The following is a 25,403-nucleotide window of genomic DNA, read 5'->3' as shown; positions in this document are numbered from 1 at the left end:
TCTTCACTACGCAAGACCATGTTCATTTCTCTTTTCAATATGCCTTTGATACTTCATTTCAATCAAACCAAGCAAGAAAAGCCTCCTTCAAAGTTTTTCGCCCTGGACCCTTAGCAAGGGTTAGGAGAGAATTTTGAAAATCAGACTCAATCCATCATCATCTTTCGTTGAAACTTTCATTCATCACTAGGTAATGTCCTTCCTTATCCATCCCATCCAAATTTGCCTTGTTTCTGCAAGGTAGAATAAGAGTTTTTCAAATTTTTGCCCTGGACCCTCAGCAAAGGTCAGGAGCGTTTTTTCTTCCCTGGCTTAGAATCATCAAGTTTTGGAAGCAAATCTTTATTCATCATGTTTTTAAAGGCCACTTTTACCCCAGTGCATCTTTGTCTTAGCAAAACTCAAAGGAAATAGGTTGATTTTGCAATTTTCGCCCTGGGCCTTCAGCAAGGGTTAGGAGCGATTTTGAGTTTTTTGAGCAAATTCTTGATCATTCCAACTTCAATCCACCTCACAATGCCAGGAAATATCTTTCTTCTTGCTCCCAAACCAAGTTTGATTTCGTTTTGCAAGGCAGAATGGGAGATTTTAAGATTTTCGCTGGGCCTCCTGAGAGGGTCAGGAGCGAATTTTGAGTTTTAGGCATAATTCTTCATGCTTTCAACTTGAAATCTCTTCTAAGGCAAAGAACATCATGCCTTCTCCCCAGCCAAATCATGAATACAAGATCTTGTCTCAATTTGCAAGGAAAATAGGAGGATTTGGAAATTTCACCCTGGACCTCCTGAGAGGGTCAGAAGCGATTTTCCTCCTTAGCCTTAAAACTTTCATTCTTAACAATCCCTTTTCACTTCAAAGCAATTCAAACATCATTTCAAGCTTATTCCTAGGCCTAGCTTTACTCAACTTTGGAGGAAAAAGGTCATATTTTGGATTTTTTGCCCTAGACCCTTAGCAAGGGTCAGGGGCGACTTTCCTTATTTAGCTTGATTGCTTCTTTGTTGGCCATCCAAATCATCTTCAAAGGATAAAACATACCTTTTCTTATCCATTCCAACCCAAAAAATCATTTTGTCCTTGCAAGAAAGAGGTGTTTTGAGAATTTCGCTCTGGGCCTCCTGAGAGGGCCAGGAGCGAATTTGCCTTTCCTGGGCAAAATTCCTTCATCTTTTGATCTTCAAACAAGTTAGGGGGTTCTATTATGTTCACTTCACCATTCATCACGCCTTTGACATCTCAATTTGACCAAACAAGGCTAGAGATGACTCCAATAGAGATTTTCGCCCTGGACCCTCAACAAGGGTCAGGAGCGAATTTCTCAATTCATGCTTGTTCCATCATCACTTCAAGTTGATTTCTCCTCTCCAAGGAAGAAAACACTATTCCTCTCTCATCCATACCCAAGCTTGACTTGATTTTGCCAGGAAAACAGGTGATTGAAGGAATTTCGCCCCAGGCCTCCTGAGAGGGTCAGGAGCGAAATTTAGGTTTTCAACAAAGTCCTTTATCTTTTCAAGTTGAAACTTTCTCAGGCGGGTAAAGGGAGATGTCTTTATTTCACTCATGTTCAAAACTTGATCTTTTTCACTGCAAAATAAGGAAAATTCAAAATTTCGCCCTGGGCCCTGTTGTGACGTTTTCACACATAGCCCCATTGCAAATGGGTACCCTTGCTTTTTTACTTTTTAGGATTTGTTTTCTAGGTCTTTTAGGGTTTTGTTAGTTAGCCTTTGCATTTTGAGTGTCGCCAAGGGGATCACATGGATAGCAAGTCGGGCTTAAGTGAAGTCCTGATCCTGAAATTTTGGCTAAGTCTGAAAGTCCTGATCTTGAAATTTGGCTAAGTCTGGAAACTGAAAAACCTCAAAAAACTAGATTTTGCAATATAACTCCTGGAGGTCTGAAACCACTCTCAAACATCCTGAAAGTATATATGGAATATAACTTAAAGTATAATGTTATATTCCATAAAATTATCTTGATAGAGAGTTCAAAAAGTCAAATTTCGCTCCTATCCTTCACTGAGGATCCAGAGCGAAAAGCGCTCCTGTCCCTCTCCAAGGGTCCAAGGCGAAGCGCTCCTGTCCCTCACCAAGGGTCCAAAGCGAAAAAGCTTGTTGGAGTCATTCCTGACCTTGTTTGATCAAATTGAAACATCAAAGGCATGATGAAGGACGAAATGAATGTGATAGAGCATCCAGACTTGATTAAAGACGATGAAATGATAGAGTTTTTGTCTAGAAAGGTAAAAGCGCTCCTGTCCCTCACCAAGGGTCCAGAGCGATTTTCTTTATATATGCATTTTTAGACCTTGTTTGGACTTGAACTTTTATTCATGGCGTATAACAAGATGATATCTTCCCTAGCAAAGGAATTTCAAGATGAAATGATGGAGCTTTTGTCCTAGAAGACAAAAAGTGCTCTTGTCCCTCACTAAAGGACCGGAGCTTAATTTTCAAATTTGCACTGTTCTTGCAAGATCAAGACAATTTTATGATTTGAAGAGACCAAGGAAAACATGATTTATCCATTGAATATAATTTAAGTGGTTCACAAAGGAGGAAATCAACTCAAATGACAAAAAGTGCTCCTGTCCCTCACTAAAGGACCATGGCGTTTTTTACAAGATTCTCATCTTTGTTTGAAATTTTGAGGCAAAACCTAACTTGGATAGGAGGGAGAAATGATGTTTTATGCCTAATACGCAATTGAGGGTTTTAAAGGACAAAGAAGTATGCCAAGAAGTAAAAAGTTCTCATGTCCCTCTCCAAGGGACCAGAGCGATTTTCTAAAAAGTACAAATTTCTTGCAAAGACAAGGCAAGTTTTGTGATCAAAATGAATGGAAGAAGGCATGATTGGCCCATTGAAGATAATTTGGAAGGCTAGCAAAGGACAAGTAAGCTTGTAATTGCAAAAGTGCTCCTGTCCCTCTCCAAGGGACCAGGGCGAAAACATGTTATCTAGCCTTCCTCGCCAATTTTGGACAAATCTAGGCCAAGGCACAAGTTTGAAGGGATGTTTAAAAGACCTCAAGGTGGATTTAAGATGCGAAATTTGCAAATTTTGATGACAAATGGCAAAAGTGCTCCTGTCCCTCTCTGAAGGACCAGGGCGATTTTCTAAAAGTGCTCTTGTCCCTCTCTGAAGGACCAGGGTGATTTTCTAAAAGTGCTCCTATCCCTCACTGGAGGACCAAGGCAAAAATCTTTGGAACATCAATTTTGCCTTGCAAAAACGAGTTAAGCATGCATGGAATGAATGAAAGGGATCATTGCTAGCCCCACAACGTGAATTGACAAATTTAAAGATGAAGGATTAAGGACAAAAGTGAAAAGTGCTCCTGTCCCTCTCCAAGGGACCAAAGCGAAAATGTCCTAAAGCACGTTCCTTCTAGAGATCAATGAATTAAACTCGATTAAAAGTGCCATTTTGGAAAGCTTAGATGAAGTTTTGAACGTGGAAAATAAGGAATGCAAGACCAAAATTACAAAAGCGCTCCTGTCCCTCTCCAAGGGACCAGAGCGAAGTTAATGGCATTCATTATTTTTTGCCATATTTCAACATTGATATCCTCCATATCGCATTATATGCCAAAATTACCAACTTCGAAATATTTGAAAAATTAATTAAATTGGCATTTAATGAAAGACGCATTGGTATTTAATAATTAATTTTAAGCCTTAGAAAATCGATTTTTTTATTATTATTAAGGCATTTAAAATTAATTTTTATTAAATTAAAATTGAAAATGGAGCGCTTGAGGTTTATTTTCATTCATTTTATCAAGTCGGCCCCTCCTTTTGCAATTTCATTTATTTTTTTTTGGGTTGATTTGCTAGGTCGGCCTCATGGGTAAGTGGAAGGTGAGCGCTCTATATATTGAGGAGTGTTGCTTCACATTTCAAATCATTCAATCATTCCTTTAAGTGCGAAATTCATATTGGAGGAGCAAATTGGAGAGGCGAATTTCTTGCTAGTTTGGAGGATAATTTCCAGATTTTTGAAGACATTTGGAGGCGAATTTCCAGATCTTGAAGAAGCTAGTGGAAGGTGGAGCTCTTTTGAAGGCTAAAGGAGGCATGATTCATCCAAGGGAGGACTATAAACTAAGCCTTGTCCATCAAAATCCGGTTTTCTTTCATCTTTTGCCAAGGTTTTGTACTTAAGCAATCAAAGAGGAGGTATGAAGAATCATTTTTGAAGTTCTTATTCAAGACTTATTGTGATCCCATTGCAATTTTGTAAAATCTAAGTCTTGAAGATCCAAATTCCATTCATTATTAATTTGAAAATGTGTAATTCTTGATTTATCATGGCTTTTTTCAAATTAATATCTTAAGTTTTACCTTTGAAAGGTCTTAAATTTCATGCTTTGAGGTTTGATGCTCAAAAGACTAACTTTAATATTTTGTGTAGGCATCAAATGGAGATCCCGGAGTTGGAAAATCAAGCCAGATCAAGGACGATCAAGCAAGGATAAGGGCGACCTCCTCCAGTCTAGCATCAACAAGGACGGCCTTCTTTGGACTAACGTCATCAAGGGCGACTTCTCCAATCCAGCATTCCAAGGCGAGGTACATCAATCGTCCTGCACAGCAAAGAAAAAGAAGTCAGAGCAAGGGTTCGTTGAAGAAGCAGATAGTTCCAGATGAATTAATTAAAGCTAGCTTCTCAACAACATCAAGTTGAATATCTACCAAGTTACAAGTGTCAGACGAGGTGGCATCCTAGTCATCACTTCTCCAATCAGTGTGGTCCACCTCAGCATGTCCAAATTCAATGTACCTAACTCATGGAAGGTGGCACAAACTTCGATGTACCTACCCCAGCTATTCATTGGTGGAATTTTCCAGAGAGGACATGTGTCCAAGCAATACAATTTTATCATTGGTCAAGCATTAAATGTTATGTAATGGTTGTAACAAACCCTAATTAGGGTTTTCATTATTGAATCTTGGCCATTGATCTCGAATTGATCTAAGCCATCGAATTGTAGTGAGGGCACTATATAAGCCCTGGCATTTCATTTTGTAAAGGCAGTTAGAAGGAAATAGGAAGCAGTTAGAGAATAGAATAGAGTTGGTAGATAGAGAGTAGTTAGAAGGTGATTAGCTAGTTGATAGAATAGCAATTAGAGTAGAGTAGAGAGAGAAGGCAAAGATTGTTGCCAAGATGTTGTTGTAAAAGACTTGTTAAACTTCATTGAAGAAAAGGTGAAATTTATGGGTCGATTCGACAATTTGCATGGTCTTTATACTTCTCATATTTGATTTCATGTTATTAGATGAGTGGAAGAAATGTGCTTGATTGATTGTGAAATTCGTATATCCATACTACTAGCAGTTTGTTGATTGCAGACTTGCCTTGTGTAGTCAACTGGAATCATTCAGTTTAAGCTTAACTTCAATTGTCGCTTCTTCATTGATATGCATCAGCCTGATGGTGTCTATGCCTACAGTGATGATTTGAACATCATAAAGCTTTCCTTCGAAGATCGCACTAGCCTTGTGAAGATGGTCCTGCGATGTCAAAACAAGACCTAGTTAGAATTTCATCAAAGATCATTCATTGCTCCTACATTCTTAGTATTAGGATTAGATCCTCTCCTCACCCTCATCTTTTTTCCTTTTTTTTCAAAGCTAGTAAGAGCCTGTGTTCCAGCAATATTCAAAGCAGATCAGACGTTCAATCATCAAATGTAAGTCCCCTTGTGATTCCAGCAAATCACATCATACCGCAAAGAGCTTATCCACATGTAGAGATCCTACAATGAAGAACCTTGGAGTCATCCTAATTGATCCTTTTTCGCGATATCTTCAGCAATCAGAGGCTTTACTCAAGAGAGGATAAGGTACCCTTAGGTATTTTATTCTGTGTTTGATAGTGTACAAAATACAAGTCAACAGGCCCTCAGCAAGGGTCAGGAGCGAATTTGCCTTTGTTGCCCAAAATTTATCAATTTTCATGCTTTCAAACCCTCAATTGCACCAAGTGACGTTCAATCTTCCTTCCGGGAGACCCTGCATAAAACAAGTTAGCCAAAATTAGTGACAAATAAACTTAAACAAAATTTTAGCTCTGGAACTCCTGAGAGGGTCAGGAGCGAAATCTTCAATTCAGGCTAAACTGTTCAAATTTTAAGTTTCAAACCACTTCACAAGGCAAAGTCAGGTCATTTTCAAGGCCAGGAACCAGTTAGCAAGTCCACTCAAAACAAGAAATTGTGTTTAGAATGAAATTCGCCCTGGATCCTCAGTAAGGGTCAGGAGCGAATACCCTATTTCAGGCATCATCTTGCTCTCCAAAAATCGATCAAAAACCTCTCCAAGCGAGAACACACAAATTCATCTCCAAACACGTTAAAACTTAGTCAAAATTATGAAGGAAATCTTGTCTACAAAGAATTTCGCCCTGGACCCTCAGCAAGGGTCAAGAGCGAATTTGACATTTTCAAGCTCTTGATCCATTTCATTCCCTATTTAACTTAGCCCACTAGACTCACTTTCTTCAATGACCATGCTCAACTGACTCAAACCTGGAAACAAACAGGACTTTACCCCAAAAACCTTCTTTCAATCAAGACCTAACCTGAGTCCTGTCCTATCCCTGACCTAACCAATTTGACTCTCCTGAAGGGTATACCTCATTCTGACAATCCTGAATCTTCAGGAAGACCAATAATTTTCCAAAATTTGATTAGACTTAACTTGGATGAAACCCTAATACTAAGCTTCCAAGGTTCAACCCTAATCTAGCTAGCTCAGACAGACCACTCACTCACTCAAAATCCTAAAAGCAGAGAGAAAAACAAGCAAAGAGAAGGCAAAACCAAAAAACAAAAGAGGGGTCCCATTCTAATGGGGTGATGTGTGAAATGGTCACAACACTGTCTCACATTCAGCGCTCTGTCTGCACACTCAAGAACTCCTACTTTGATACCACTGATGGAGGGTATTCCCCTTACACACCCAAATACATGCTCTGTTACAATTGATATAGGGTTGCACCACCCAATATTCATACGTAGCATAACAAAGAGAAACTCGAAAAATTGCAAGAAATAACTTGCCTTCTATTTCTCAATAAAAATGAAATACAAATTCATCAATTACAAAATATTAGCCACTTGAACTTTACAACTCTACAAGCTGGAGCTTCTCAAACTCTGTAAAGGACTCAGATCTGAATCCACTAGCCCAAGCTTCCCTTTTATACCACTTATGCCTCTTGGAAATCCCACACTCCCTTTTGGAGAGAAACACATGGCATCAAGAAATGCAACACAGCCCATATAAGTCCCTCGAACTTTCCCAAAAGGGTGCCTAAGGAAGTGACTGTTACAATTCCCAAAACGAGCACCTAGAAAGTTGTCCATTCAACTCCACCTTATCATGACTCTTCACCTTCCATATGTGGATGTGTTGTGACCATTTCACACATCGCCCCATTAGGATGGGGACCCCCTCTTTCTTCTTAGGTTTTGCTTTTCCCTTAGCTAGGTTTTCTCTCTGCTTGCTAGGTTTTGAGTGAGTGAGTGGTTGCCTGGGCTAGGTAGATTAGGGTTTCTTTCAAGGCTCAGTAAAGTCTGGATTTGGGAGGTCATAGGTTGTCTACCTTGAACCCTAGGGTTGTTGCAAGAGGTGTTTTACCTTTCAGAGGAATAAGGATGGATAGACTGAGTGAAGGAGATGGTAGGCCTCAGGTCAGGGTAGGTCTGGATTGTTGGTTTTCTTGTCAGAGTCTTGTTTTCCCTCCAGGTCAAAGTCTATTAAGCAGAGTCAGTGGCCAAGGGGAGACTCAGGAGGTGATTTCAGGGACTGGAATGCATTTTTGCCTTAGGAAGAAGGTTTGAAGTGATAAAATGATGGAAGTTGGCCTGGAAGAGGAAATTCGCTCCTGATCCTTCCAAAGGGTCTAGAGCGAAATCCTCATTTGACCCTCAATTTTGGCCTAAGAAATGGAAAGTGAGGATTTGTGAGTCAAGTGGATGGCAAGTAGACATGACAGTACTAGGGAGAGATAAAGTTGATCAAGTCTGGAAGGAAAAAGAATGGAATTGAGGGTGAAATCAACCTAAAATAGGGATTTCGCTCCTAACCCTTCCAAAGGGTCCAGAGCGAAATTCCAAGAAGGTACCCTTTTTCTCCTTGTTTGCACTAAAAATCTTGTTCCTTAGGCATGTGGTGAAGGTTTTTTATGTGTTCTTGCCTAAGAGGTGATCAAAAGCTTTAAAAGTTGAGGATTTGGACCTAAGGCATGGATTTTCGCTCCCTACCCTTCCAAAGGGTCCAGAGCGAAATCCAATTTTTCTCCACTTTGCTCTAGGATATGACCAAGGTTGTTGACTTTTGAGTCGTAATTGAGAAAGTTTGATACATGTTTGCCTTGGAGAAGAGTTTTTAGACTTTGAGATAATGAAAGCCAGCCTGGGAGGAGAATTTCGCTCCTGACCCTTCCAAAGGGTCCAGAGCGAAATCCTCCATTTAGCCTTCTCTTGGCCTTAAAAACCTAGTTTGACCTTGCCTAGACCCAGTTGGATGATGGATTGTCTTGATTAAGATGGAAGGAAGTTGAATTGATCGAGTTTGAAGGAAAATGAAATGAATCTAGGTGAGAAACTAGCCAAGGATAGGGATTTCACTCCTGACCCTTCCAAAGGGTCCAGAGCGAAAATCCCCTTAAAACTCAATTTCTCACTTATCAAGGCCAAGTTCATAGCATCTAAGGCATGTATGGAAGTGTTTGACTTGTTCTAGCCTTAGGGAGTGACTTGAGGTGGAAGAGATGAAGGATTTTAGCCAAGAAGGTGAATTTCGCTCTTGACCCTTCCAAAGGGTCCAGAGCGAAATTCTTGAAAACACTCATTTTCCCCTTAGCCAAAGTCAAGACCAAAATGGAGATGAGAGGAGAGTGGTCTATGTTTGCTCCCAAAACAAGATTGAATTTTGAAAAATGAACAATCAAGCCCAAATCGTGATTTTTGCTCTTGACTCTTCCAAAGGGTCCAGAGTGAAAATCTACCTAGACCTCATTCCCTTCCTTGTTTGACCAAATTTTGATTTGCAAGGTATGTTGAAAGGAAGAATGGACATTTTTTGCCTTTGGAAATGTTTGAAAGTAGTGGAAAGTGAGGATTTTGACCAAAAATGGAAATTTCGCTCCTGACCCTTCCAAAGGGTTCAGAGCGAAATTTCCCATAAACCTCATTTCCTTCTTTGTTTGGACCTGCATTCTAGTATTGAAGTGATGGGATGTGAGAATATGAAGGATTTTAGCCAAGAAGGTGAATTTCGCTCCTGACCCTTCCAAAGGGTCCAGAGCGAAATTCCTTGCAAACCTAGTTTTTTGACCTTGCTTAGGCCTAAAACCTTGTTCCTTGGATGAGAAATGATGAAATATATCTTGTAAGGAAAAATGAGATTGAAAAGATGAAAAATCAAGTCAAGAATGAAAAAATCACTCCTGACCCTTCCAAAGGGTCTAGAGCAAATTTTCTCAAAACCACCTTTTTTCCCAATTTTATGCCAAGGCAATTGCAGACTAAAGTGAATTGAGATGGGAGAGGTCCTTAGGAATGACTTCAAGTTGCTAAGAAATCTTTGAAATTGAAGGAATTGAGCTAAACCAAGATTTTCGCTCCTGACCCTTCCAAAGGGTCTAGAGCAAAAATTCTTCAATCACCTATTTTTCCTTGCAAAATCAAGTCAAACTTGGGTTTTTATAGCTTGGATGAGTGAGGAGAAGTGTTTTCTTGCCTTTTGAGGTTGATTCAAGTTGAAAGGATGGAGGAAGAAGACTAAAAAGTGATTTTCGCTCCTGACCCTTCCAAAGGGTCCAGAGCAAAAACCCTAAAAACCACCTTTTTCTCCAAAGTTTGAATGAAGTCAAGCCTAGACAAGGATGAGAGAAGCCATTTGGATTGTCTTGGAAAGACTCTTGATCACCAAAAATGCAAATTTTGAGCTAAAACTTGAAAATCACTCCTGACCCTTCCAAAGGGTCCAGAGCAAAATTTTGGATAGGTCCTATCCCTAACTAGGTTTTTGAGCGAATTTTCCTTTTTAGGCCTTGCGAAGATCGAACCAATGTTGCCAAGTTGAGAAGTGGATTCAAAATGAGGGACTTTAGATGAGTTGAAGTGAAGAAAATGAAATTGAGTGTGGATAAGCAAGCAAAAAGTGAATTTCGCTCCTAACCCTTCCAAAGGGTCCAGAGCAAAATTCTTATAATCACCTAATTTGCCCTTGGTGGAAGCTAAAAGGTTAAATTCCTAGGCTTTGTTGAGCTAAAACAAGCATATGCTCACCTTTAGGAGGGTTTTGGAGTGAAAAAAATGAGACAATTGAGGCCTAATCAAGAAAATCGTTCTTGACCCTTCCAAAGGGTCCAGGGCAAAATCCTTGAGGAAGCCTATTCTTCACCTTGTTTGGACTTTGACAAAGGCAAGTTGTAAAGAAATGATGACAAAGTTATGAAGATGTTGATTAATGGAGTAAATATAATAAATGAGAATAGTCAAACAAGCCTCCTTGGGGTGACCTAAACCATGGACATTCTAGTGTCTAAGAGAAACATCTTCTAGATTTACCTTGCCTTTTCAAAAAATTCACAAGCAAATCTCTTCAAGACACTTTTTTCCTATTTCAAATCATTTGCTAAGCCTTATCTTTGATTAAATAAAACAAATATACCTTGATTAAGCAATTCCTAAAATTGGCAAAATCAAAAAAATCAACCTTTAGGCGTTGAAATTATCCTAAAATTAAAAAATCCACACTTTAGCTCTTAAAGCATTTTATTTTTGCTTTATAACCAAGTCAGCCATGCTTTAAAGTGGTTTTATTTTATTTTTGTTTCATATTTATCAAGTCAGACTAGGGGTAAAGTGAGGTGAGCGCCCTATAAAGGAGAGGTGTTTTTTGAAATCATTTGTCATTCATTCACTTTCTCTCATGCAAATTTGAAGAGCAGAATTAGAAGTGCGAATTCTAGCTGGTTGAAGGCGAATTTCCAGATTTTGAAGGAAGCTTGAAGGCTGATTGAAGGTTGAAGCCATCAAAGAGAAGGATCTGAAATTCAAATTAAGGACCTTTGTCCAGCAGATCTCCATTTTCCTTTATCCATTTTTTTTCAAGGTTGATAGCTAAAAATCAAGGAAAAGGTATGTATAATCAGATTTTTGAAGGCTTATTCAAGATTTAATTTAATTTTCCATATCAATCCTTTGTAAGGTAAAGTCTTTCACAATCTGATTTAATTCATAAGTAATATTAATTTGAAAATTCATAATTCTAAGTATTTATCACATTATTTTCAAATTATAATTTATTTATTTCCTTGAAAGGACTTAAATCCCCTACCTTAAGATATTATGCTCAAACCTAACTTAAAGCCTTTTGTGTAGGTATCAAATGACGACCCCTAAGGCCAGTGGATCTACTACCCGACAGGCTCTCATAAAGGAGGATCAGAAGAACAATGAACTGGAGACGAGGATCGTGTCCAAGTGGAGCAATGTTGTAGACACCAATCTAGGAAACTTCAATGTGAAGAAGTTTCGGGAAGCACCCTACATCGGCAAGCCATCACCTATTGCCAAGAGGATAATTGAGAGTGGCATCATCAAGGCCGCAGGTTTCCCTCCTGCAATCAAGTGTCATAAGTTGATGATTGAATGTGCCCGGCACTATGCTTCACATTCAAGGACGATCGTAGCTGAGGATAGAACTGTCTTAGCCTACCTTTCAGAGGAAGCTATAAGTGAAGCTTTTCATCTCTCGGAGCAGAGAGACATGATCTACAAAAGTCTAGAAGCAGCTAGGTCTATCTACAAGGATGATCTTGATTCCTGTCTAAATTTCATCAACAAGAATTGGTTACTCAAGAGTAGACCTCACTTGAACAAGATTCCCAATACTCCGCACAGAATTGATTTCCAAGAAGAATTCAAGGACTTGATAACCATGTTCAATCGGGTTACCGGTGCCTCTCAAGCCGCCTTCTTCGACAAATGGATGTTCTTCTTCATACAAATGATTGTCCAAGGAAAAGGAAAGCTCAATTGGGCTAGAATCATTAGTAATAACCTGGACGTGCAGTTGAGGAGGCTAGCCCCTACCAAGTCATTTCACATGAGTTCATATGTTATATATTCCTTAGTCAGGAGTTTTGAGTATGCAGGGCTACCACACAGAGGAGTTGTTGGGAAAGGACCCGGAGAAATAAGAGTTTGCGATTCTTATGTTCAACTACATCATCCGCCAAGGAATGACTACAAGCTAATCAATGACACCTTCACGATATATATCACCAGGACATTGCAAGGAGGGATTCATCACCGATTGTCTCCGGAGGCACAAGAACTCGTGAAGAAGCATGATGCATGGTTCATTCAGTTTCCAAAATTCACCTATATCAGGGTCCATGGATGTCCTTCACCTCCCTATATGTTGCCAAGGTATCCTACAGATAGGATGATATTACTTGAGGTGACCAAACAGTTGGCAGCCTATGCTAGAGCATCAAGACATAAGCATGGAAATGGAATCCTTGTACCCATTCTACTAGGGAATTCAACTGAAGTATGTCCTAATTCTCAAGCCGCGGAGGATGCAGAAAAGGAGTTATCTCTATATTCGTTCACATCCTTTGCCTCAAGGGAGAATTTTGACCCTCGTGGTCACATGGAAGAGACAGTCGGGAAGAAGTACAAGCATGAGTTTCAAGTAGAGGACTTCTGGATGAATATTCAAGATGATATAGAGGTGAAAAGAAAGATGCATTCCAGATTACCCTTGGATCTCATCAAGAAATATAAGGTTTATAGAGTAGCCGATCAAGCCCAGGACAGTGGTAGACATCTCCAATCTTCCTATTGGAAGGAGGATAAAGAGGTGAAGGTAGATTGGAACGAGCCCGAAGTTGCAGACTTAAGAGCATTGATGGATCCCGTTTTAACTTGCACTCACAAAGGGGTGGACGTACAGCATCAAAAAATGAAAGAGCAGAATGTATCTATGACATTCACCCTGGAAACAAGAATAGGGGAAGGAGAAGCAAGTGTGAGTGAGAATGCTTCTCATTCCAAGGGATCAAAGAGAAAGGAAGGACCTGAGAAGAGAGAACCTTCCAAGAAGAAGCAAAAAGTGAATCCTGATCGTCCACCGAGTACATCCTCTAGGCATGAAAAAGAAACAAGTCAAAGAGAAGATCAAAGATAGATAGTGTATGAGATTGATGAGTCTATGGAATCCATGGTGCAGAATGATAAACAAGGTAAAGGACAAACACCTCAGCATTCATCAAGCCAATCTCTCCAAGTTGGGGCTAATGAGCAACAAGAAGGAAGGAATGATGATGAAGCAACATCCCCCTTCAAAGAAGATAGACCTCTGCCCAAGGAAATACAAGTGAGGGAAAGAAAGTCTTCTATTCCAGATTGGCTAAAAGAAAGACAGACAAGGGTAGTTGTGGTCGAAGAAGAAGAACAAGTGTTCGACTTGGAAAGTCTCATAGGAAGTTCTCATGAAAAGATAGAAAAGAAGAAGGCTACAAAGATGTCAAAGGTAATTAGAGATGAAGCAGGATCCAGAAAGGTACAGATAGCTATACCAGTGGTGGACAAGTATCAGGATGAGATTCTAGCAGAGGAATATGATCTAGAGACATTTGATCTTGGTCCACTTACCTCCGAACAGGCCATGGAAGAAGCAACTGATTTAGTGAGAGCACTTAATGACAAACTCAAGGAAGAAATGGAAAAGAATAAGAAACTAGAAAAGGAGGTTAATGCTTGGAGGAATTATTTTGGTCATCTTAGTCAACCATTGCGGCAACAGGATCCAGCAATATCACCTTTGCATGCACTTTCCCTCGAATCGGTAAATGAGGCAAAAAAGATGAAGAACTTAGCCCAACTCATGAGTTCTTGGATTGATGAATCTTACAAGGAAGCCATTGAATTTGCAACAAGGATGATGAAGACAGTCCATCGGGCTCTCCAGGTTCTTGAGATCATTCATAATCTATTGATAACTGTGGATGCATTCGCTCACACTAGAGCTGTTGTCATCTCAGTCTTGCAAGTGATAAGAAGGACATCGAGACAGATTCTAGCACAAGAGATATTAATGGATGGAGAAGCCCATAATCTTTTGCGGTGGTCAACTTTGCTACAAATGAAGTTCGTTCTTTTCGAAGATATCAATACCATATGCAGCCGAGTTGAAGACACCATCCACCCTATGCAAGACAAGGTGTTTGATGTGTTGTGTACAATCCTTGATAGAAGGATTGAGATCGAGACAGATGTGGATGTCCAAGAGTTGGAAGATAGGATTAGGATCATTTTTTGCAAGGAAGAGAACTTGGTCACAGAGGATCAACGAGGACGGATGTATGCTACTATGTTCTTGATTGAGAAAACAAAAGAGCTAGAGCCTGGATGGGAGACGACTCTTCTCACTGCTTTTGATCAAGTCCTTCACTTGGAAGAACAGATGAAGAATCTTCATGAGATTCCCATTGCTGAGATTGAGAGGATTACGTCCAGATTCATTGAATATGCTAGAAAAGAGTATAGGAAAGGGAACAAAGTTCTAGATGAAAAGTTGTTATAAAATGATGTGGCAACTTAATTCCTATTGGGCTATGTCTCCTCGTTATTTGTGCCAATTCCTATTGGCTATGGATTGATAATGTTTATCTAAATGGGGACTTTTTTGTAACAAACCCTAATTAGGGTTTAGGTGTCAAAATCTCAGTCGTTGATCTTCTTTTGATCCAGGTTGTTCATTGTATTTGAGAGTGCTATATAAGCCCTCACTCATTTCATTTCAGGGTTAGAGTTAGAGTTAGAGAGAGAGAGTTAGAATTTATAAGTTTAATATTGTCAGCAGCAAAAACATAAGTAGTGAAGAGAGAAAGTTGAACAATTGTTGTTTTATTTGGCTATGAGATCAATGAAATATTGAAATTATGGTGTTTTATTGCAATCCTTGTGGCTATTTTCATGGTTGTTTATCTTCTTGAACCACTCTTAGTAGAGATAGCATTTAAGTTTTAAGATTGAAAGACGAATGTTGTGCTTGATCTTTGGTAAAACTCAGAATCCAAACCACTAGCTCCTTACTGATTGTAAGTAAGCCCTGTGTGGTCAACTGGAAACATTAAGATTGTTTGAAAGTTCAATCCTTGTTGTGGTATTGATATATATCTTATTGATAGTATCTATCCCATTGATGATTTGAAAATCATTGAATCCCCTTAGAAGATCGCACCAATTCCAGTGGAGTTGTAACCTTTGGCAATACTGAAATTGGTAGAGTTTTATCAAGACCAGTCTTCATTGAGTCATTCTTAGGATTAGTTTAGTCTCATCACCTTAAAACCTTTATCTTTTGATCTTTTTGAAACATCAGTTAGTATTAAGAGAATCTTGTTTCCTTGTTAGAAAAGTAATTGTACGAACAAGCTTTCCTTGAAAGTACGTAAGGCCCCTTGTAAAACAATAAACACAACAACCACTGGTGCTTATCCACGAGTAGAGACCCCACATAACAGAACCTTGAAGTTCCTTCGATTGATCCTTCTACGATATCTTCAGCATTCGGGAACTTTACTCAAGAGAGGATAAGATACCTCTGGGTATTTTATTCTATGTTTGGTCGTGTACAAAAGACACATCAACAAGATGCCAAGATGGGTATTTTTCCTATTTTGCCTTGGAATGATACAAATACGTGTCCACTCATGAAAAATACATTTGCCTTTAGTAATAGGCCACAAATATTAAATTATTTCAACTCCCTATTTCCCCTTGGACACTTTCCAAGGTACATGGAAACCTATTGAAGCTTGCATTTATTTTTATTCACCTAACCTTAACTAAAAATTAAAACAACAATATTTTTGGTTGACACAAGATTGCTCTAAGCTCGTGGATGATCTTGCATCAACTAATATATTTTATTCTCCCCAAAGGGAGATGCTCTTAGGAGATTGATTTTTATGGGATAAGTCAAAAATGCACAATGCATTGTAAGCATCGTTATCAAGGCAACTGAGTCAATAGGCACACATAACGTTGTTCAAGCCATCTCTCATAAAGCTAACTTTAGTAGAGCAGAAATACTCCTACTTGTACGTGTAAATGACTACATTTTTTTGACACCTCCTGCAATCCATTCATTCCATCTGAATATCACCAATATAGGAAAAATTGAGTGAATTAAGAAACCTATAAAAAGGACAACGACATCAGATGCTCATATTATCAAATGTCTCAAGTCATATTTAGATATTTCTGGATGTTGCGGGAGATAAAGGTAATTTAGAACTATGATTTGTTTGCATAAAATTTCAATGTTGACTAAATCTCTACCTTGTTATTTTGTCCTCTGCCATATCATTAATATTGAGTTCTTAAATCGTGATTTATATTTTAATTTTTAATTGTACATAGTGAAGGTTGATGCTGCTGGCACACATAAGCATGTTGAACCAATTGAATTAGCTAAAAGTTGCTACTGAGAAAACTTAATCCTACCATCCTTCAACTTTAGTATTTACTCTCCAAGGTGCTCTTCTAGTATCCATGGGAAGAAGACGAGTATCAAACAGTGAAGAGTGTGTCATACAGTGAAACAAAGTAAGGTATGACATGGTAAACAAGTAAAAGTCACTAGTACTTGAAAGCTAAAGAAAGAAAGAAAGATGCAACGATGTCCATAAATGATTAAAGTAGGTTAATGGAACTCAAAAGCATAACCAATTACAATAGGGAAAGAAGACCATTGACTATGAAAGTAAACACAAGGATATACGAGCAAAAGGAAAGAAACAAAGTAATTGAGGAAACCAAAAATGATTGAAACCAATGACACACAAACATTAAATTTACATAATGTATCCTACCTCAGAAGAACCATAAGCACGAAGAATAGTAAAAGGATGCAGTCCACCACGGACATCATAAAACACAACACTGCCACTGCATGTTCCTGCAGCTAGTGTCAATCCATCATCTTTGAAGGCCAGGGAAGTAAAAGGTGCTTCGCAAGGAATACAGTATGCTGGCTTTTTTGATGTTGAATCAAAAGCATACAATTTTTTATCAAAACCAACGCTGACAATCATCTGCACTAAGAACAATAAGAGGACTTGAATATATGACAATTAAATTTAGTTAAAGAAACCTTCTTTTTTCCACCTCATTCCTTTAACTCTATACTTCATAGCAAATAATTTGACATAAGATCAAAAATTTATGTACATTGGCAGTTGTGTAAATGAGATTCACAAAACCTGGTGAGAAAGAGAGATCAAAACACTCTTCAAATTTTATTGCTTTTAAATCTGAACATTCTAACATGATACCAAAAAGCAAAGTCACTGTTTCCTTAAAAACAAGATGCATGGCATATGTTGCACCAACCTTGTCATTGTTGGGGCAAAAGCAGACACCTGTGGTGGGTGCTGAATGTTGTTTGGTCCATGAAACCTGGCATAAAACATACTGCACATGTCAAAATACTTTTTTCTTTTCTAGATGCTTGAGTTAAATATTTCTTGAAAATTTGGACCTCCATTATATAAACATGTGATACATTGATGGGTAAACGGAGGACTTCTATCCCTTGATATTCCAAATAAGGGTATACAATCCAAGTTTTCATCACCTATTTTGGTTATTCAAGGAAATCAATGTAATTTCTGTCTTTCTTTATGACATGCATCACAGAATAAAATTACAAACAGAATGAACAACAAAGAAGCTTCAGAAATATTGCATATCTGAATTTCAAATGTAACAGGAATAGTGCTGCAAGAATATTTGTTTCTAAACCATGGATTGGAGAGCATGGTGATAATACCATTGATTGACATCCATTGATCATCAATCAACATTTTGTATAGCAGTATGCAGCATTTTAGAGCCCAATAAACAAAATATTGGATAAAATAAGACCTAATCATACACCAAGTTAGATTGTATAGGTAATGGTAACAATATTTTGTATTCGATAACAGAACTCTATGAGCCTACAATATGAATATAATACTATAAAAGTAAGAAATGTAACAATCACCTTTGGACTGCGAGCAGTTGTATCCCAGAGATGTACTGACCCTTCATCTCCTGATGTCACAAAAACATGCCTGCTTGTTCGAGAATTATCAAGTACTCTTAGGACCTTTTGACATCAGAAACCAGATATCATATTTAAAATTCTTCCAAGTCAATGATATCTTATAGAGGTGACTGTGTTAAAATAACAATCCATTAGACAAATATGTGTATCTGTTTACATAAAATTAATCTATGGCAGTACGCATCTTCTTCTTATTATCAATAGGTTCGTATGATTATCTAACTACTACATTCCTCTGTAGAGTATTTATACACACCTGTGCATGTGGATCTTTAAGTTCTGTAGCCCGTGTTGCAGAAGCAAGATTATGAAGAAGCAGATTTCCGTTATAACTGATGGAAGCCAAACATTCACCTTTACAGTTGTATGTGATGCCTGCAATTGAGTCTGTGTGGCCTTTCAACCATTTAATGCACCTTTGGCGTTGCAAATCCCATACCCTAACAACCTTCCCTGTTCCACCAGAACAAAGATATCTGGAGCTTTTACTGTTAAAACAAATTCCAAGTATTGACTCCTGCAAAAGCCAAAAAATGACATATTTATGATGTATCTCATGATTGCTTCCACTGTAATTTTTGTGGACTATTTTTCTCCGATTGGCTAATTTGTTTTTAATTTTCAAAAACTAGATTCACCAATTGGCAACTTTTCAGAACAATTTGCATCAAATTTACTGCCTGCAAAATTTGATTGTACCTTGATAGATGTTCCACAACCCAAGTACTTCGTCCCTTTCGTGGGAGTTCTGTACTGGGTTTATATGCTACTGTAGTTTGCTTAAATGATACTGGTTTGCTCCTTTCTTATACAAGCATTGCTTTTAGATAAACAGAGAATCAAGGGTATAGTGCATAGTAGAATTAATCGGCAAAACAGAAGTATAATATTTTTTCAAAAAATTGGGAAAAATCGGATTTGTAAAAAGACGTAAAAAATTGCAGAAAAACAATCAAAAACTACTTTTTTAATATATATTTAAGGGCATTTCCATAGCATAGAGATATTGTAAACAAATAAAATAGAGACTTCAACACATAAATTGTAGAAAATATATTTTCATTGTTTATATTCATGTTGCTGATTACATTGCAAAAAACGTACCACGACATAAATAATAACTAGATGGTGATAGTTTCCAAAATGTCAATAACAATATAATTTGTGACTTTGTACAAAGACATCCTATAAACTAAGTACAAAGTTCCAAAAAATCAAATGTAGCCAATGACATGCTAGAGGGCAGGAGGCCCTAATAATGAAGTTCCTGAGTGAGAGTTTGTCCTAACTCGTTCAACCCATTCAAGATCCATGTTGGCCTGCCCCATGATATCAAAATCATCATACTCGAGCAAATTATCATCATTAGCAGCAGCAATCCACTCAGACTTTGGATCTATCTCGTCAAAGTCACTTGGCTCGTCTTCCTCAATAGTTCCTATTTTCGCCCATATAAAAATTAGTCTTTGCCTTACAAGTGAAAAAGACAATGAATATAATTTCAACTAATTGTAAGTATATATTAATATTCTTACCTTAGGCTTTGTTTAGCTTCAAGCAAAGGCTGTGGTGAACAAACACAAGTCATTCATCTATTGTTGTGTTAGGCGGTTGTGTCTGTTGGAATGTATGTGCTCAAAAACACTCCAATTATGCTCACAACTGGATGAGCTGCATGGTTGGGTCAAAATACCCATCACCGTCCACCTAAAATTGTTGCATTTGTCACCAAAACAAGCCCACCATTGAGCTGAAAAACTCATTATATGGAGATAATATTGTAAGAATATCTTAAAATCTTAACAAATTTAACGACCATGTTGACAAAATAAAGAGATAGTCTACCTGGTTGGAAGGTCTTTCTGCCTTCCATGGCAGCCCTAGAAGAGAGAAAACCCCTTATATGCTTGTACATTTGCAACTCTGACATAGCTTCATTAAATTGATCCCAGTTTGGAAACATTTTGCCCATACACTTGAAAAAACCTTGTTTGATCTCAGCATCAATTTCTTAGAATGGAGTCTTGTAGAACAATGATGGCTTGAGAAAGTATCCCACAACATAGAGAGGAGAGTGCCTCTATCCATCCCATCTCCTATCAATTATGCCCCACAACAAAATATGTCTATCCCTATTATTTACCAACCTACTCTTCATCACCTCCTTGGCCCTATTCATAGCCTCATACAAATATCCCATGGGGGATTTTTCCCCATCCACTAGTCTCAAGACTTTTACTAGAAGCTCTTAAAATTCTACAATTTGTTCAATCGAATCCCAAAAACTGGTAGAATACATGTACTCTACCACTGCTATGCAATCTGATTGAACTATGAAGTCAGACTCCATACACTCAGCTAAAACAAGCATTCGCCTCAAATTAATTTTTTGCTCATAGTGTTTGCAGTGGAAGGAAGTGTGTTGCAAATCTTGTCACCCTTGGTCGAACTAGCTCCTTCCCCCCTATGAAAGAGCACATTATACACAAAACCCTCGTGTGATTATAGATAAATTTGGTAATCGTGTGAGCCTTCTACAATGCCTCCTTAATCCATTCAATTTCTCCAATGTCCTCTAGGGTTAGATCAAGGCAATGTGTTGCACATGGGGTAAAAAACATAGAGGGGTATTTGTTTGACAAAAGTCTCCCAACAGCAACATTGTTTGTGTTAAATTGAATCACATTTTGTGGCCCTACATCCATGATTAACATGTCATACATCTCGAACAATGCAGTTGTAGATTTGATTATACCTTATGCATCCACAAAATTCAAAAGATTAGTGTCAATATCACAAGAGATAAGAAAATTAATGAGGGTTCGGTTCCTTCTATCTATCCTTCCATCTAACATAATGTTGCAACCACTAGTAGCCCACTCTAATCAATGCTCTTTAACATCTTGAACATCCCATATTGCATCTTTGAGCATACCAACCCTCAATGTCTTATCAAATGGGGCTTGAAACCCAAGACATGTCACTACAATAGCATCTACCATACCTTGCCAATATGGAGATCTGGCAGCATTGAATAACAATGCTAGAGTACCAATAATTAGCAGTTGCCTTCTTTGCTTGATCATGGACATTTTTCCCCCTTTTTATAAACTTTTTAGGGAATTTTCTAGAAACTCCTTTTTCAAGTCACTTTATTAATTTATTAAGCCTTTTAACTCCAAAAAGTGATATATTTTACTCTTAAACATTTTCGGCACTGAAAGTTACCTTTTAATGTCTCATTATTTAAATTTTTTTGTTCTTTTTTCAACAGGCTATAATACCAAGGTGCCCGATAAATTATTTTAATTAAAATGGCAACCTTAGTAAAATTAATTAAATATAGCTCAATATTACACCCAATTAAATGGCCAAAATGCATCAAAATTGAAATCTAATTGCATAGGAGTGATTCCGATGATGAAAGATGATAAATGGACCCGACTGGTCTACTTACTAAAATAGATAGTCGCTCCCTCCAAGAACCAGTCTGTTGACGTGTATTTTGTACACTATCAAACACAGAATAAAATACCTAAAGGTACCTTATCCTCTCTTGAATAAAGTCTCTGAATGCTGAAGATATCGCGAAAAGGATCAATCAGGGTGACTTCAAGGTTCTTCGATGTCAAAACAAGACTTAGTTAGAATTTCATCAAAGATCATTTATTGCTCTTACATTCTTAGTGTTAGGATTAGATCCTTGCCTCGCCCTCGCCTTTTTTCCTTTTTTTCAAATTAAAGGCAGTAAAATCCTTTGTTCCAGCAATATTCAAAGCAAATCAGACGTTCAATCATCAAATGTAAGTCCCCTTGTGATTCCAGCAAAATCACATCATACCACAGAGAGCTTATCCACACGTAGAGACCCTACATCGAAGAACCTTGAAGTCACCCTGATTGATCCTTTTCGCGATATCTTCCGCATTCAGAGACTTTATTCAAGAGAGGATAAGGTACCTTTACGTATTTTATTCTGTGTTTGATAGTGTACAAAATACACATCAACAGAATTGGCACTAGAAGGAGGGCTGAATACGCGAACTCCAAATTCTATCATTTCAAATTTGTGGAGGTGATCTCAAGCCTTTTTTTTTCACCCTCCTCCTGCGCACAACAGAATTGGCGCTAGAAGGAGGGCGGAGCATTATCATGCTGTGAGTAGATGAAATTGAGATCCTAATTTGCAAGGAGTAATCTTAAAGACTTTTTTACCACCCTCCACACTCGACAAAATTGAAGCACAAGAAAGGTGAGCGAATACGAACTCTTCAAATCCAAGGAAGATCAGTGGAAAGCCTTTTTCAACGCTTGACGAAAGTGATACAAAGAAGGAAGGTGATCGCTGGATTGTCAGTTGGACTTACGCAAGAAGGAATCAAGCTGGAACCAGTTGAACGTTCAAGTTGAATCTGAGATAGTCAAGATCTCTCTTATTCCAAAAAATCCAAAAAAAGTGAAAAATAGAAAATCAAAAAATCAAAAAAGAAAAGATTTCTCAATGGAGCGACAGCAATTTCACGAAGAGCAACAAATTGATTTTCCTGAACTTTGGTGGAGATTAGATACGCAGCTTTATCCATGCAGATTGTCCGAGTTTGCAAGACCAGGGTAGTGTCGAGTCCATGAGACAGAAGAACATGATGAGATGCATTGCTTGAAGTACTTATCAAGGATGGAATCGGCAGCGCAAGGAAAAATCTTCTTTTGGGATGTCCCCAGGCCAGAAACAGAAGAAGGCAACTTCAGTGTCCCAAAGAGCAAGGATCCTCTTCTAAGCTTCATGTGGATGATCGAGAGTCAACTCATTTTGGATGGTGAAATGCATTTAGAAAACATATTGCTACCATTGTGGTGTAGAATTCACAACTCACCTCACTCTGAATTTACTTGCTCAGTATGTGAAATGGCTATCAATCAAGTCAGAAACCAATTTGGAATGCCAACTTTGTCCGAGGAAGAATGTATTATTAACAGATTGTGGGGTGCACATCTCACAGCCGAATTCAGGAGGACCTATGAACAAGACATTGCTCTAGCATCTGATTGTGAGAAGGATCAGTTGTACGTTGACGATACCAGTGCACCTGAGGAACAATGTATTACAGTGGATAGCTTGCCATGCCTTGCACCTGAAAAAGAATACCATGAAACAAAAGTTGAAGAATTAGTTGAGAATACTCAAACAATGATAAAGGAAGATCCAGGAGTTGAACAAGCGATCAAAGGAGAAGACGACTCATTCCTTGATGAATTGTCACTTATGCTACAAAAGGAGATCCTTGAGACTGAATTGCAGGAGGTTTCAAATGGCCTCATTGAAGAAGACAATCAAGTTGACATGTTAAGTGAGCCCAGATATGAAGAACAATTGAAAGGGGCACTTGAAGATTTCATCACCGTTATGCTATTTGAGGAAATGTTGAAGGATCTTGTAGAGGAAACACAAATGGAATCACTGCCAAATTTTTTTCAAGATAAGCAAGTTATTGTGAGTGATATGATCCATCATCAGCTCCGACCTCCCGAGACTATGCTTGAAGACAAGACGTCACCTGAGATTATCCTTGATCGACTAGAGGAGTTGTTTGAAGCTCAATCCCTCAAGGAGACTCTCATTTTCGAGGATATGCTCACAAAGTTTCATGAAGATGCTTGGTTTATGCAAGATATCTCAGTGAAAACAGAGAATCTTGAGCTATTCAAAGGGGCGCTGAGATTGTTTCAAGAGGAACTTCCTAATCAAGGTCAACATGTTGTGGATGCTCGTGGAATAGTTCATCACCAATGGCGACCTCCTAAAGCGGCTGGTGACCTCGCTTCCGACAATATAGTTCCGTCTGAGCCTGAAATATGCCAGGTTGTCTCTTTCCTTAATCCTAGCTTTGAAAGTTATTATGATTTTGATTATGGGGATTTTGGGAAAACAACTTGCATCTGGATTGATCATGGTCCTAATGAATTACCTCAATTGATTATTTTGAGTGAAAACTTGCTTGAGTATGAGAAATGCATGGTGAGAGTTTGCCTTTCTGTGTTTAAGGACGAATTTGCCCGACTGAGAACCATCACGTTTGCCATGCTCCTGTTGCACAACCTGAGAAATCATGTGAAGTCATGTACATATTTTGCTTCTTTGAGTCGTGTCGAGTCTAGGAGTCTTGTATATAGGTTTAGAGTAGGTTTTCTTTTCGTATCTTTAGTTAAAGGTCTTCTGAGCCTTGTTCTTGATTTGCCTTGAGTCATTTGACTCATGATCTAGTGTGGCTCAGGTAGTTTAGTTGTTTGCTTTTGGTGTGCGTTTTAGCTTAGTTTGCTTTGAGTCGGTTTGTCGATCAGTTTGCTTTAGTTTAGGTGTCTTTAGTGGGAGCCTCCATCTTGTGAGAAAGGCGTTTGTGTTGTTGCTCACACACTGGCAATATCCGGGATCTTATGTTAGACTCATTTCTTAGATATCTATTCATGAAGTGCTCGGAATCCGAGGTTGTTCCTCTCCAACTTTATCATCTGATCAAGACCTGTATTTGACTTGCAAGGGAATCATTTTTTGTATTTTGATGCCGACATCTGTTGATTACTATATCTTCACACACTAATAGACTCCGAGTCATTATGGTTTTCAGGCAAAGCTGTGATTGGTGAAAAATCTAAAATCTGGCTTCAGCGCCACCGTAATCCTCAAACCCTAGTAAGCTTCACTGCTTACGAGCCAAAGGAATTGACGGAATGAAAAAGCAATATCAAAAGGAAAAAAAAATGAAATGCAATGAAATATCAAAATTGGCTAAAAGGGGAATATACAGATAACTCCATCGGGGCTATAGACGCCTGGTTGGCAATGGAGCAATGTTTGTGAGCTTGCGGCGATAACCTCGTCGGGACTATGGACGTCTGACTGGCAGCGAGGCTCTATCCAAGATGCTTTTGAAGTTCAGATAAACTACGTAGTCGATCACAGGGGAACCTGAAGGTTATAATTGTCTTGTCGAGAGGAATGAATACACTTGCACACACCTAGGTAATCAAAGACTAAGTGTCTGGATGTGGTTTGGGATTTTCCTTCCACTTTGAGTACATTTTCTAATCTCCTAATGAGCTAGGTTGAATTTTCCGGAGGTTCTAGGTGTCGATTGAGTCCTTATCTCTGAAGTGTTTCAGGAACATTTATTCAAGGTGGCGCTAGATGTTGTGACCATTTCACACATCGCCCCATTGCAAATGGGGACCCTTGCTTTTTTGCTTTTTAGGG

At 38.4% G+C, this 25,403-nt stretch overlaps 1 protein-coding gene across 1 annotated transcript in view; it reads right to left on the bottom strand.

The window, feature by feature from the left end:
• The window catches only part of LOC131046804 (protein NEDD1), a 55,617-nt gene that overhangs the window by 7,606 nt on the left and 22,608 nt on the right, over nt 1–25,403 (bottom strand). Inside the window, exons 3-6 of the mRNA XM_057980589.2 lie at nt 18,411–18,671; nt 18,092–18,196; nt 17,437–17,502; nt 16,917–17,138 (exon numbers count right to left, since the gene is read on the bottom strand). Of these exons, the coding sequence (XP_057836572.1) occupies nt 16,917–17,138; nt 17,437–17,502; nt 18,092–18,196; nt 18,411–18,671 (654 nt within the window). The remainder of the gene's footprint in view (nt 1–16,916; nt 17,139–17,436; nt 17,503–18,091; nt 18,197–18,410; nt 18,672–25,403) is intronic.

The sequence above is a fragment of the Cryptomeria japonica genome, chromosome 8 (genome assembly GCF_030272615.1).
Source record: "Cryptomeria japonica chromosome 8, Sugi_1.0, whole genome shotgun sequence".
NCBI lineage: Eukaryota > Viridiplantae > Streptophyta > Pinopsida > Cupressales > Cupressaceae > Cryptomeria > Cryptomeria japonica.
The sequence above is the reverse complement of the archived record's forward strand: the minus strand, read 5'-3'. Positions and strand labels throughout refer to the sequence as shown.